We start from the raw sequence: 13,833 nt of genomic DNA, 5'->3' as shown, positions 1-13,833 counted from the left end.
TCGATACAGAGTGCAATATAGTTATTTTTAATAATTTATTAGCATTAGTTGAAGCTCTGCAAAATGTGCAATGCACACAAAGTAATTCACTCATACTGCTTATGTCAGATTTTTCTGACTCAGGGAGAAATAATTTAGTGTCAGAAGCATTCTGTAATTGTGTATGTAAAAATGGTACACACATTATTAATAGAGCTGCATGGACTATCCTATCCTCAGTACAAAGCATTATTTAACCCTTTAAGGTGTAGGATTTCAAATACAGTGTGTGATTAGAATGTTCTAAACTGAACATTCTAATGCTGATGTAACAGTCACTACTGGCAATTGAGAGCAATAGAGTTCTAGAACACAGGCTTAGAATTTAGAAAAAAACATTCACAAAAACCTACATACTTCAAATGGTTAATGTGTGGTCGTCTTGCAGAAGAGTGAAACTACATGTGTGGCAGTATGAAGGGGGGTTCAGTGAGGCTCTAAGGCAGCCTGAGAGGGAGTTCTGCTGTCGATGTTATCCCAGAGGATTGTTCATAAACCAGCAGCCAAGCAGGCTTGTGTAGTGACATCTCAGTCCCTCTCTTCTTCCTTTCTCCATCTTGTGCATTTTGTCAATTTTGCTCTCCCCTCCTCCTCCCTCTCTGTATCTTTTTTCTGGTCTCCCTATACTTTTGTCTTCCTCTGCCTCCCTCTATCTCTCATCCTCCTTCTCTTCCCCTCTCTCTTCCGCCCCCCCTCAGATGCCTCTGAACCTGACCAACGCAGTGACCACCGCCCGGCAGCTTCTGGTCTACACCATGGAGGCCGCCAACTTCTCCGACAAGATGGACGTCATCTTCGTGGCTCAGATGATCGAGAAGTTCGGGAAGTTTGCGGAGAAGTACAAAGAGGTGGGTTTGGGCGGGGCCTCGGGCTCCCGCCTGTCCCCTTCAGGGAGCTCAGCCACGGGGAACCGCCCCCCTGCCGGCCTTGCCGCCCTCCGATTGGAGCAGCCCGGTCACTGGGCCCCTCCCCCTCCATCAGCAGCTGCCTCACGCTGAGCGGAGAGGAGGGAAGTGAGGCGTTTGTGTCTGTGATTGACAGCGTCGCCGTCTCCGGTGGGTAGGGTGCCCTTTTTTTCTGTGGAAGAATGGCTTAACCTTTCACAAAACATATTTTTACCTCTCTGTTCAGCCTGAGTGACGGGCACCGCTTTTAAAGCAGCTTCTCGGAGGAAAGGCAGACAGGACCGTCCGTCACGCAGACCCAATAGCTCGGGTCTGAAGGATGCGGGGCGACACCTGAATTTCTCTAAAGGTCTGGGTTTGATGCCCGTGATTAAAGTCCGTCTCTCTGTCCGCACTGTTGTCTCAGCCAGCGGGTAGCGGTGTAGGAGTGACACTGCTATAACAGCTCAGCGGTGATTGGTTGTGTGGCTGCTGCTATTTATTACATACAGACACACACACACACACACACACACACACACACTCAACGTGCTCACCCACACACATTTTGTATTCACACATCACACACACATATCGCACAGACACAACAGCATGCACGTGCACACACACACATGCACACACACACACATACACACCGGCACAACAAGCGAACACATGCGCGCACACACACACACATACACACACACACATATATCACACCGGCACAACAAGCGAACACATGCGCACACACGCGCACACACACACACACACACACACAAACCCCGGTCTTTATTAGATGGAACGCTGTTTCCCAGCAGTCCCGCGCAGAGTCACGTGACCCATTAGGAGCAGGCTGCCTTTGAGGCGGGCCGGCCCAGATGAATCACCCGGCTCCAAATTGAGATCTCCTCCCGACGGCCTCACCTTGCCCGCAGCCCCGGGAAGGCCCCCCCCGTCCCCACACAGATTGGGGGGGGGAGGGGGGGACTCCGCCCTCCATCCTTCTCTCCTTGTCCCCCTGACCCCGACGGTGAGCGGCAGCCGTCTCAGACGGAGCGGGGGGGGCGGCTCGGAAAACAAACGGGAGCCTGGGTAATTACGCTTTGGGGAACATCTGCGTGCTGTTTGCGCGGACGGGACCGGGCGTGACGGGCGATGACAGATCACAGGCGCGGTAATTACCTGCTGCTCGGCGGGACCTGGAGGTGTTTCATCTCGCCGGCCGACGCGTCCGCCGCACCTGCTCGCGGACAGCTTGAAACGGGGGGCGGGGCCCGCGGTCTGCGATTAGCAGCCCTGAGCCAACATCGCCCTCCCAGTGCCGGCCTGGTCCATAAAGGAGGCGTGGTCTCTCTGCTGTGATGTCATAATGTGGTTCAGTGGGTCACTGGGGGATCCATTCTCTTTGGGTTTTGAGAGGGACTGATTGGTTTCATTTGCTCGTTTGTGACACCTGTCACTCAACCTAGTGAGGCCTAGTCTCTCTCTCTGGGCTATTCCCTTCTTTTCTCCACAGTTATGCTGCTTCTGAGGCCTAAGAAAGAATAAGTACAGTCAAATGAAGTGGAGTCACAGCATCTGGAAATCATATCTTCTTTGCATTTCCCAGTTTTGGGGCCATTCCATTCAGTGGCCCTTTACCTGTTTTTTCTGGCTCTGCCTCCACAGTTGAAAGCAGGCCAGGCTCTCATAGCGCCTCTGGTGCGGTGGTGTGTACAAAGCAGGGAATATAACTTACTAAATTTTAGGGAGCAGAGCGGAGAGTCTCGTCTGTGTGGACCGTACAGGCCACTGTTATGGCCCGCCTCTGGCTGATCGCAACGTAAAGTATGCAAGAACAGAAGTGCTCAGTAAAACCTCCATTTATTCAGCAATAACAAGAATATAAAGGACTAGGAGAAACAGGCTTTTGTGGCGGGTGGTTCACACGGGCGACCACATGACTCGTTCTGGCAAGACACACCTGGGTGTCCTCACTGACTGGTTATATAGGGGTACCACCTGGGGCAGCGTATCTATGAAAGAAAGACAAAATGTGTGGATTTTGTGTGGATGTGTGAAGTTATCTGAATTCTGTCTTTTTATATGAGGTCAGAAGGTACAGAAGTTAACGTTCTTAAGGGCTGAGAGTCTGTGGTCATTGTGGTTATTTCTGTAGGAAACCCTGACAAGTTCCAAACTCTCAGAGCTGTATAGGTATTGGGCAGTCCCCACCAAGCCGTAACGTGGCGGATGGCATACCTTCCATCTCATTTAAGAGTATAAAAGCTAAACTATACCCTGGCCCACCACAAGGGGCATGCTAGGGGGCAGGTGAATAAAGTAAAGGCCACGCTGAGTGAGCGGGTGTGTGTGTTTGCTCCTGCAGCTGGGGGACGTGATGGTGGACATCTCCAGTAACCTGATGCTGGCGGATGAGCGGGTGCTGTGGATGGCCCAGCGGGAGGCGCGGGCGTGCTCCCGCATCGTGGAGTGCCTGCAGAGGATCGCCAGCCACCGGCTCGCCAGCGGAGCGCAGGCCTACTCCACTGTGAGTGACTGCATGCGCACGCGCTTACTGCAGGCGCATGTGCTTACTGCAGGCGCATGCACATTCACGAGTGGGCACACAATCATGTATGCACATGTACACAGGCGCTCACCTGCGACAACATGAACCTGCACATACGCTCCTGCATACACACACACATCAGCCGTACACACACACACACACACACACAGGGAATGTAAGCGTGGCTAATTTCTACAAAGCAGTTCACTCATAGGGCACATTAAACATGTACATGCTTAAATTACTGCACAGTTTGTTCATTTTACCTCTTAAATTATCCACTATATTTGCAGTTTTGAAATAACTCATATCCCCAAAGAAAATGTGAGTTTTACGAATGGAAACGAATTGCTTATGCAACCCCGTGCCTGTAAGTCACTACAGAATGCAGTTTGAAAGTTTTCACCAGTTACAGAAACAAAAGGTTACTCTACAATAACGTGTGCTGTCAGAGGTACACAGAACGGATCTGGGCAGGTTTGGCAAGCCCTGCCCTGCGGTGACATGGATGCGGTTATAGTCTATAATGAGAAGCACTGCTGGCTTAGGTGACTGTCAGAGAGGGGACGTGATAAATGGCTCTCCCTACAGAACTCCCCCAACATCGCCCTGGAGGCCCACACCATCAAAGCCAGCAGCTTCAACGGGATGACCTGCACGCTGTTCCAGAAGCTGACCCCCGAGCGCTCGGGCATCAGGGAGCTGTCCGGCCGGGACCCCGACATGAACCTGGACAAGCAGCTGAGCTTCAAGTGCAACGTCACCAGCACCCTCTCCAGCTTGGCTCTCAAAGTGAGTGAGCCCTCCTCTCCTCCGTTCCTGTCCTCCCTCCTTTCATCCTGCCTCCCCCTCCACTCCTCTCCTACCTGCTGCTCCTCCTCTCCTACCTCCCCCTCCACTCATCTCATCCTCCCTAACCCTTCGCTTCTGTCCTCCCTCCCCCTCTTCCTCGCCCATCCTCCCTCTCCTCTTCTGTCCTCCCAACTCCTCCTATCCTGTCCTCATTTCTCTCCTTCTTCCTACCCCTCCTCTCCATCCTCCCTCCTCCTCTCCTCCCGCCTCCTCCTGTCCTGTCCTCCTCCTGTATGATCAAACAGATCTTGCTCATTTGGGAAGCACCGCAGTCGGTGTTAATGCATTCCATTCTGAGAGCAGAACTCCTCCTCTCTTTCCCGTTCCGTGCAGTGCCATTCATTTCCGTTTGACTAGTAAAACCCCACCAAAGAGGGGATTTCTGACTCTAGGCCAATGCAGAGATTGAGCACCTTGTAAATGTGCTGTTCAGGGATAATTGGCCCTGGTTCCAACAGAACCGCTGAGTGGTTTTATGCGGGTGATCATCCTTTATTGGAACAGAGGGGAACTCAAGTGGCTTTGTTCTCTATAAACCTTTCTGTTTGGACAAATGCAGTGTTGTGGTCCATGTGATTGAGATGCAGTGGTCGTGGTCCTTATAAACCATTCATGTGAAGGAGATGCAATGGTTGTGGTCCTTTCAAACCATTCATGTGAAGGACGTGCAGTGGTTGTGGTCCTTATAAACCATTCATGTGAAGGAGATGCAATGGTTGTGGTCCTTATAAACCATTCGTGTGAAGTACATGCAGTGGTTGTGCTTCTTGTAAACCTCTAATGGGACAGATGGGGTGGTTGTAGTCTTTGTAAACCTCTAATGGGACAGATGGAGTGGTTGTAGTCTTTGTAAACCTCTAATGGGACAGATGGAGTGGTTGTGGTCCTTGTAAACCTCTAATAGGACATATGGAGTGGTTGTGGGCCCGTAAACCTCTCAGATTGAGATAGAGATTTCATCCTCTCTCAGAACACCATCGTTGAGGCTTCGCTGCAGCTGCCCGCCTCGCTCTTCTCCCAGCTGTCTGGCCAAGCCGAGGAGACCTACAAGCTCCACCTGCTGGCCTTCAGGAACGGCAAGCTCTTCCCCGCCACCGGCAACTCCAGCCAGCTCGCTGACCAGGGCAAGAGGCGGAGCGTCGCCTCCCCCGTCATCCTCACCAAGATCGGTGAGTGGGAACCACACTTCCACTGCTGGGTCACCTGACCTGACAGCAGTGCAAAAACCATGAGTCACCTGACCTGGCAGCAGTGTAGGACCATGGGTCACCTGATCTGACAGCAGTGCAAAACTATGGGTCACCTGACCTGACAGCAGTGCAAAAACCATGGGTCACCTGATCTGACAGCAGTGCAAAAACCATGGGTCACCTGACGTGACAGCAGTGCAAGACCATGGGTCACCTGATCTGAGTGAAGCAGTAATATAACTTTTATTTACAATTATTAATTTGAATAGCACTTTAAGATCGCAGGGCGCTTTACAAACCTTGGGTTACCACTGGAAGCCAGTGGGTTTCCCATAGGAATGATGGAGGTATGTTTTTAGCTTTGAATTGATTATGAAATGCTGTCTTGAAAAAAATTCTTCTTTCCTTTTAGGCTTTATGTAGCCTTTCATTAGTAGAGGCTACTTGAAATGAATGAAAGTTTGAGAAAGTTTGGATGCATCCAACCTGATGATGGTTATGTGTTTCGAGGTAGTGTGGAGCTTCTGTCTGATTTCCCTCCCCCCTCCCCCGTGCAGAGGGCTACCCCCTGAGGAACCTGCGCAGCCCGGTGAACGCCACGCTGCGGCGGTTCGCGCACGGCGCCGACCCCGTGGCGGCCTACTGGAACTTCAGCCTGCTGGGCGGGCAGGGCGGCTGGGAGTCGGACGGCTGCCGAATCCTCCACTCGGACGACAACTTCACCACCATCTCCTGCAACTCGCTCAACAACTACGGAGTGCTGATGGTGAGGGGCCGCCTCCGCCTGCCGCACCCTCCCTCACCGTCATATAATTACCCCCACCTCATTTCTGCTTATGAACCTCCAGGGAGACACTTCTGTGGAGCTACTCTGTGTCCTACACACTCAGTCAGGTCATCGTCCTCATCGTTTCTTAGCTCTCCTGCATTATGAGTAATACTGTTTTGCTAAACAGACTGCAGCGTACTCCAGCAGCAGTAATCGGCCATTACGCGGCCATCCCCCAGAAAACTGGCTTTGGGACTTAAAATGTCTGCGGTGATGTCACACGCTTGTGGCGACGGGACCCAGGACCGCATCCCTGAGACAGATGGGTGTTTTATCTTCCAGGACTTGAGCGGAGGGGAGTACTTCCACCACAGCGCCGACCTCCTTCACCCAGTCATCTACGCCACCGCTATCATCCTGCTCCTGTGTCTGCTGGCTATTATCGTGAGCTACATCTACCACCACAGGTAGGCTACACACCTGCTCTGCCAAGCCACCGGATCTGAGCTCACCTCTGCTCCTGGGGCCTTCCTAATGCACAGCAGAGAATTTAGGAGCCTCAGCTTTATTGCCTTGGCTGAGGTTTGCTTTTTATTTGCCGACTCTGAGCCAAATCTGGACCAAGCTACATTTGTCGTTATATCACTTGAGACCATCATGCTACATTACGTTTTGCCATCTGTGAGTGAGGATCCTTGCTAAGAGAGTCTTCACTTCTAAGTTCTGGACACCTTCAGAGTTGAATTGTTCCCTTTATTGCAAGTCATTACTTGCTTACAGACCCTTTCTAATGAGAAAAGTTTGATAAAATGTCATTCGAATGTCTTTCCTTTCCTTTTTATTCTGTGGGTAAAAACTAGTTCTGCGGGCAGTTTAACTCGTGTTTCTCTGCAATTTTTCCCCCCAGGTCTGTCCGGATCAGCCGTAAGTGCTGGCACATGCTGATCAACCTGTGCTTCCACATCTTCCTCACCTGCGCCGTGTTCGTCGGGGGCATCACCCAGACCCGTCACGCCAGCGTGTGCCAGGCTGTGAGTGACGCCCCCGCCCCCCACCCCACACCCAGCCGTAGCTGCCGACCGTGTCTGCCACGAGGACTCACTGTTTACATTACCGAAGGGCCTGCTGTAGCACATTGTCAGCGGGGGGTTTTTGGCACCATTTTGGCTCCAAGAAACTGAGCCGGCCAACTCTTTTGGCTCGGTCGGCTCAGCTCCCCGGCTGTTTGTAAATGAAACTGGTCGGAGGATAGCTCTGCTCGAGGCAGATACGGAGGAAACCTGCCACGCCGCTCCCATTCTAACCGGCTTGATATGGGGAATTCGACATGCAATTTCCTGTTGTTAATTTATGTGTTTGTCGCCCACGTTATGTGTCCGTTCCTTTTCAAAGAGGAAAGGCAATGTGTAGCGCTGAGATTTCACAAAAATTTTAAATAATGTAAGAATTATTGTTATGTAAATTTTTTGGGAAGTTTCCTATAGCCTGTGGGAGTGTGGGATGGTTCAGTAAAGCATATGGTCGTAAATGGGTGGTGCGGGTGGCAGTTATATTGCCCTCTGTGTGGTCTCTCTCTCCCAGGTGGGCATCGTGCTGCACTACTCCACTCTGGCCACCGTGCTGTGGGCGGGAGTGACGGCACGCAACATCTACAAGCAGGTCACCCGCAAGGCCAAGCGCTACGAAGAGCTGGACGAGCCGCCTCCCCCGCCCAGGCCCATGCTGAGGTACGGAACTACATCCCCCATAATGCACCTTGATTGACCGGTTGAGCTACTGTCTTGGGGGAGGATAGTGTTTCACTGCTGCCATTGCCAGCACTCCGGTTGCCTCACCCTGTCCCAATAGTCATTACACCATTACGCAAGCGAATCTCCTCAGATAACCTTGGCAGTGAGCAAGTGCTTCATTGTTTCAAAATGTTTTTGAAAGTCATGCTTTTCTAAGATTGGACATGAATATATACAGTAGTTCTTATGAGACTCAAGTGTTTGTTTTTCAGCATCTGTTAAAGCTCCCTTTTTCCTGCGAATGAAATATAAACACATACATTCCTGCAGTATGCAGTGAGCATAAACTTCACTGCATGCTGCAAGTATAAATTTTGTTTGATTCAAAAATGTCATTTCACCAAGCAGAATATGAGCAAACCCACTCAAAGTTTTTTTTTTTTGAAACTGTGAAATCAGGTTGTACAAGTTTTATTGTATGATTAGATCTGTGGCATTCATGTCCTTTAATATGGTATTATGGTTCCCCCAAAAATGAGCTTTTATTTTTGCGCTCTGCAGAATATGACGCAAACACCCAAAGCATGAAGTTTGTGATGTCCTGCTCTAAAAAAGTAGCGCTTTTGAAATGACTCATGAACTGCATTCCGGTTTATTATGAAAAGTATATGTACACGGTGACTTGTCATTAGTAACTTGTTATTATCTTTGCAATTTCAATTATATATACACATGGGGCTACCTATACTTGTCTGATGTCAGTCTTGTAAACTTCTGGTGAAGTTTAAAGGACTCCTGCACGCTTGCCTCACCTCAAGCACTACGTGTTCATCTATAACTTCTGTAATATGTTGGTAAAACACTTCATAACAACGTGACAGAATTTTAATTGCGTACATTTAAAAGATTTATTAAAATGATTGGAGCTATATATTTGTTAAATAACTATCATAAACATAAGTGTCAAGGTAAGCATTTAGTCAGGGGAATTCCTTTTCACTGTATATGCAGTACACAGGCAAGCAGGTCCCCCAACCCATAAATATGCAGTTATATAACCCATTTGTTAAAGTGTGTCTAGCCAAGGACATGATTTGAATTCAATTTTTCTTTCTTTTCATAGGTTCTACTTAATAGGCGGAGGAATACCCATCATTGTGTGTGGTATAACTGCAGCAGCTAACATCAAGAACTACGGAAGCCGTGTTAATGCGCCTTTGTAAGTACGATTGGTGTTATAATCTCATTGTATAGACGTGGATAATTTAACGATACTTTCTTATTTGCCAGTTGAAAATCTGAAATTGTTCAGATACTTGGCACAGTTTTTAACATTCTTTCCCTATTCTGGATTCATAATCTGAAATTGCTTTTTTATCATTCATTTTTTTATCTGCATTTGTTTGTTTTTCTAAATAATGAAATATTTGTAAATAAAATGAAGTCCTAAGCAATTACGACGGGCTATTTTTAGTTATCTTGTCACCTTGTGAGTGCCGGTTTTCAAGGCTGCCTGTGTCAGTAATGGCTGCCGTTGGGTTGCATAACCGCTGAGAGTAATTTTGAAGCCTAGACTGCAGTCTTGGGTGTAATTAATTTTTGTGCGGAGACGCAACTAATACCGCCGATCGAGGCGTTGTGGATCGCGAGCGCTCGAAATGCAAAACAAATCTCATCACGCCAAATACCTCGGCTAATTCTCTGCGTCTTACATGAAAATGAATTTTAATTAAGTTTTGGATTTAACTTTAATGAAGCTCATGTTTTTAAAAAATAATTCCAGATCATGGGGCCGTGTAAATCTTAGATCATTGATTCTTGTCGAGTTTTTTGAGCTAATGAAAATGTATTCCTGACGCGGTGACTGTTTGGTATGTGAATGACACTGGCTGGAGAGGTGGCAGGGGTGCTCGGCGCTGATGCTAATCCTAATTCATCCTAATCCCGTTTTGGGTTTTTCGCAGCTGCTGGATGGGGTGGGAGCCCAGCCTGGGGGCCTTCTACGGGCCGGCGACCTTCATCATCTTCGTCAACTGCATGTACTTCCTGAGCGTGGCGGTCCAGCTGCGGCGCCACCCCGAGCGGCGGTTCGAGCTGAAGGAGCCGCCCGAGGAGCAGCAGCGCCTGGCGGGCAGCGAGCAGGGCGAGGGCCCCGCCCACGACTCCGCCTCCGTCTCCCAGGGCAACTTCTCGGCCGTGTCGCTGTCGGCGCTGGAGAACGAGCACACCTTCGCGGCGCAGCTGCTGGGCGTGGGCCTGGCCCTGCTGCTCTTCGTGGCGCTCTGGGTGTTCGGGGCCCTGTCCGTGTCCCAGGAGTACCCCGTGGACCTGGTGTTCAGCTGCCTGTTCGGGGTGGTGGCCCTGGGCCTGGGGGCCTTCCTGGTGGTGCACCACTGCGTCAACAGGGACGACATGCGGCGCTACTGGGTGTCGGCCTGTTGCCCGGGGCGACGGGACTACTCGGTGCAGGTGAACGCGCCTCCGGCGGGCTCCGGCCCGGGGAACGAGGAGGCGGCGGCCAAGTGCCCCAACGGCAGCGCGGAGTCCTCCTGCACCAATAAGAGCGCCTCCAGTGTCAAGAACTCCTCCCAGGGCTGCAAGCTGACCAACCTGCAGGCTGAGGCTGCTCAGTGCAAGCCCCCGGCTGTCCCCGCCCCCGCCCCTAGCAACGGCGCCGCCCTGCTGGACAACAGCCTGACGGAGCACTCTGTGGACAACGAGATAAAGATGCACGTGTCGCCCATCGAGGTGCAGTTCCGGCCCAACGGGCACCCCGGGCGGCACCACAAGAACCGGACGCGGGCCCACCGGGCCAGCCGGCTGACGGTGCTGCGGGAGTACGCCTACGACGTGCCCACCAGCGTGGAGGGCAGCGTGCAGAGCGGCCCGCACCGCAGTCGCCACGGCAGCCACGAGGGCCACGCCCGCAGCCGGCGCGCCGCCTACCTGGCCTACAGGGAGCGCCACCAGAGCCACGTCCAGCAGGACAGCAGCGACGCCAGCGCCTCCCTGCCCCGCCGCGGCCGGAGCGGGGACAGGGGGGGCGGGGCCGGGGGCGGGGCCGGCAGGGAGGCCGCCGCCTCCCCCGGGGGCGGAGCCGAGGCGCCCAGCGGAGGCGCGTCCAACACGAGCAAAGACAGCTTAAAGCAGTCCATCACCGTGGACCTGGAGGCGCAGCCCAAGTCGTACGGCCTGAATCTGGCCAATGAGAACGGGCAGCTCAAAGACAGCAGGCAGAGCGCGGCTTTGCTCGGCTCAGATAACACTGGCAACATTAAGACTGGCTTATGGAAACATGAAACTACCGTGTAGCGATTGTTCCTCCCTGAAATGAACGCACCCAGCGTGCTTCTTTTCATGAACTGTGAATCTTGTTTGTTTTATTTTATTTCATTTAAATTTATTTTATTTTATTTCAGACACCAGAGACAATTTTAAAAAGCTTTAACGAAAAGTTTTTTTGGAAATGTTTTTTAAAAAATGACTGAAAGACCACAATAATTGTGTATGTGAAACTGAATGAAGATTTTGTGAAGAGCCCCAGGGATTGTAAGAGGACGCAGCTTTTACCGTTTTGTAAATGATCTATTTTTATATACTTTTAGCCCTGTCGATCATGAATTTTGTATGTGAAACTGCATGGCCTGTGCTGTTGCCCTGCGCATATATAATGGGCTGGATCATTTTTATTTTCTAGATCTTGAATTTTGTTTTTACGTAATAAACGAAATGTGTCTAATTGCGTCTGCCGCTCAGAAGCATGTTTTGCAGTGCCTGACACGCACGTTTTAGCCATTACCGTTCGGCCTCTACTTTTAGAAGAGAAAGTAATTGGACTTTGTTGCAAAACGCAGATGGGTTGAGGCCATAGTTTAACGGTGGCCAGGTCCCCCTCCAATTCCATTTGAGTGTGTCGGAATAGCCGCAGTGGGCACATGAAGCGGGCACAGAGGGCGTCTGACCACCAGGCGGGCACATCGCCGGGCACATCGCTGGGCCCGGCGTGACTGGCAGTCATTTCGCGGCGGTGGGGCGATCGAGGTCGCCCCTGGAGACGAGGATAATTAGAGGAGTCTCTCACCCCTCCTGCCTGGACGGTCCTTTAGAACTCGGAAGACCGGGGCGGGCGCTTTTTAACGAGCAGGCTTAGGACTCGAGGACTTGGCTGAACTCCGCCAGGCGCACGTCGCTGAGTCCCGTTTCCTCCTGTGAGTGAAATTTATACACGGCCTAGCTCGCCTTCCAATTCACAAGTCATTTGAAACTGATACGTTGATAATCCAGTGTACCGTGTTTCCACCCTATTTCAAATCTAAACGGGCATTCGGTTAGCATGCGGAAGTGTGAAACATCGTTTCGGCTAGGTGTCTGGTCGCTGTGCACATTTTTATTTCGGTTGAACTTACTGGAAATAAACTGTTTTTTATGGGGGACCCGGTTTTAAAAAAAGGAGCAAATTTCCACTACTTCAATAAACGTTGGAACAAAGAGCATTTCCTACATCAATCTATGGCATTTATAAAAGGTATGTATGGCTGCTGGTCTCCACTTCTCTCCTTCGGTCCGTATTTCAGTTTAGCCGTGTACCAGTGTTAAGCTGGCAGACACAAACGCACAGTCAGCACTTCGCGGCCAAACACTGGCTGCGCCCTGCTGACCGTTACTACGCAGGTGCTGGTCTGCTGACCGTGTTTTTCTGCTGTTAAACAGGCTTGAAGGGCACACAGTCCGTGAAGGGCACTCTAAAACCGGCTTCCTGTTTTGATACAGTAGCTTTCCATTGAGGCGTCTGTACCGGAAACTCGAAAGTGCATTCTCCCACCAGCATGTCTCCCGTGTTGCGCAAGATGCCGTTCTAAATGCTTTACTTTGGCGTGTCACGCGGCTACGATTACTTCTTGAAGGCCTTATTAAAACCTTGCTTATGTACTCTTCTAAAATATTACCGGCTGCACCCCTGCGCCCTGCTGTTGTTTGAGATCAGAGGAAGTGTACGTGTCATGTCTTAAGTTTCAAGGTCAGTTGCCTTTGTCAGACCGAATAACTTCAGCAAGTTTAGCTGCGCTGTCTGAATAATTGCCAATCCAATTTCCTCTTTATCATTGGTGTGACCAGCGAGTGCTTCTCCTTCTTGCCGTGGTGAAGGTCATTCAATAATAATTAGAGTAATGCATCCAAACACTCCTTATCCATAACTGTCACCTACCATTACAACAACTGCGCTGTATACTGAAAGAGAAAATAACATGGCTGGCGTTTCACCCCACTGATGATGCATTTAATACAGATTTCAGGAGGACTGAGATGTATTGCACAGCCATCCTGGATATATCAGAACTTAATAAGCCTTTGATTTATGTTTGGGGCAATAATTACTTTGTTGGAAAAGCTTCAACAGCCTTAAGAACTCATCTTCCAATCAGCACTCATGCGGACAAGCAGAAATCAGATATAATTCCCCCTTCTTACCTCACACTGCAAAGCACAATTTCCCCCACTCAGCGAGCAAAAGCCGGAAAATAGAAGTGAGGTGGAAATCAAGGTTGAGAGATGTTTTGGCATAAACAGGCTAGGTTAACCCCCATATAGCTCAGGTTTTACCAGGATATTGGCTGGCTACGTCCTAATCGGCCAGAAAACTTTCAACCAAATGTAGCCGGGTTTTCACCTGAATGCCTTGATGACGTTTCACCGACTTTTCACCGCAAAAAAATGAATCAATGAAGTGGGTAACATGCCCAGACCTGCCAGGCTAGCGTATCTCTGGGACTATGCTGTGTATATGGCCCTCAGTGTTAAGGAAGCATTTACTGTACTG

At 50.4% G+C, this 13,833-nt stretch overlaps 1 protein-coding gene across 1 annotated transcript in view; it reads left to right on the top strand.

Annotated features, from left to right (window-relative positions):
* adgra3 (adhesion G protein-coupled receptor A3) overlaps nt 1–11,754 on the top strand; it is a 41,858-nt gene extending 30,104 nt beyond the window's left edge. Inside the window, exons 10-19 of the mRNA XM_064343464.1 lie at nt 738–887; nt 3,292–3,453; nt 4,066–4,266; nt 5,297–5,495; nt 6,074–6,282; nt 6,628–6,752; nt 7,193–7,316; nt 7,867–8,012; nt 9,139–9,234; nt 9,980–11,754. Coding sequence (XP_064199534.1) covers nt 738–887; nt 3,292–3,453; nt 4,066–4,266; nt 5,297–5,495; nt 6,074–6,282; nt 6,628–6,752; nt 7,193–7,316; nt 7,867–8,012; nt 9,139–9,234; nt 9,980–11,327 — 2,760 coding nt within the window. The 3' untranslated portion in view covers nt 11,328–11,754. The remainder of the gene's footprint in view (nt 1–737; nt 888–3,291; nt 3,454–4,065; nt 4,267–5,296; nt 5,496–6,073; nt 6,283–6,627; nt 6,753–7,192; nt 7,317–7,866; nt 8,013–9,138; nt 9,235–9,979) is intronic.
* The last annotated feature ends 2,079 nt before the right edge of the window (nt 11,755–13,833 follow it).

This window comes from Anguilla rostrata, chromosome 7 (assembly GCF_018555375.3).
Source record: "Anguilla rostrata isolate EN2019 chromosome 7, ASM1855537v3, whole genome shotgun sequence".
NCBI classification, from domain to species: Eukaryota; Metazoa; Chordata; class Actinopteri; order Anguilliformes; family Anguillidae; genus Anguilla; species Anguilla rostrata.
Note: the sequence above shows the minus strand (reverse complement) of the source record. Positions and strands in the feature narration are given on the sequence as shown.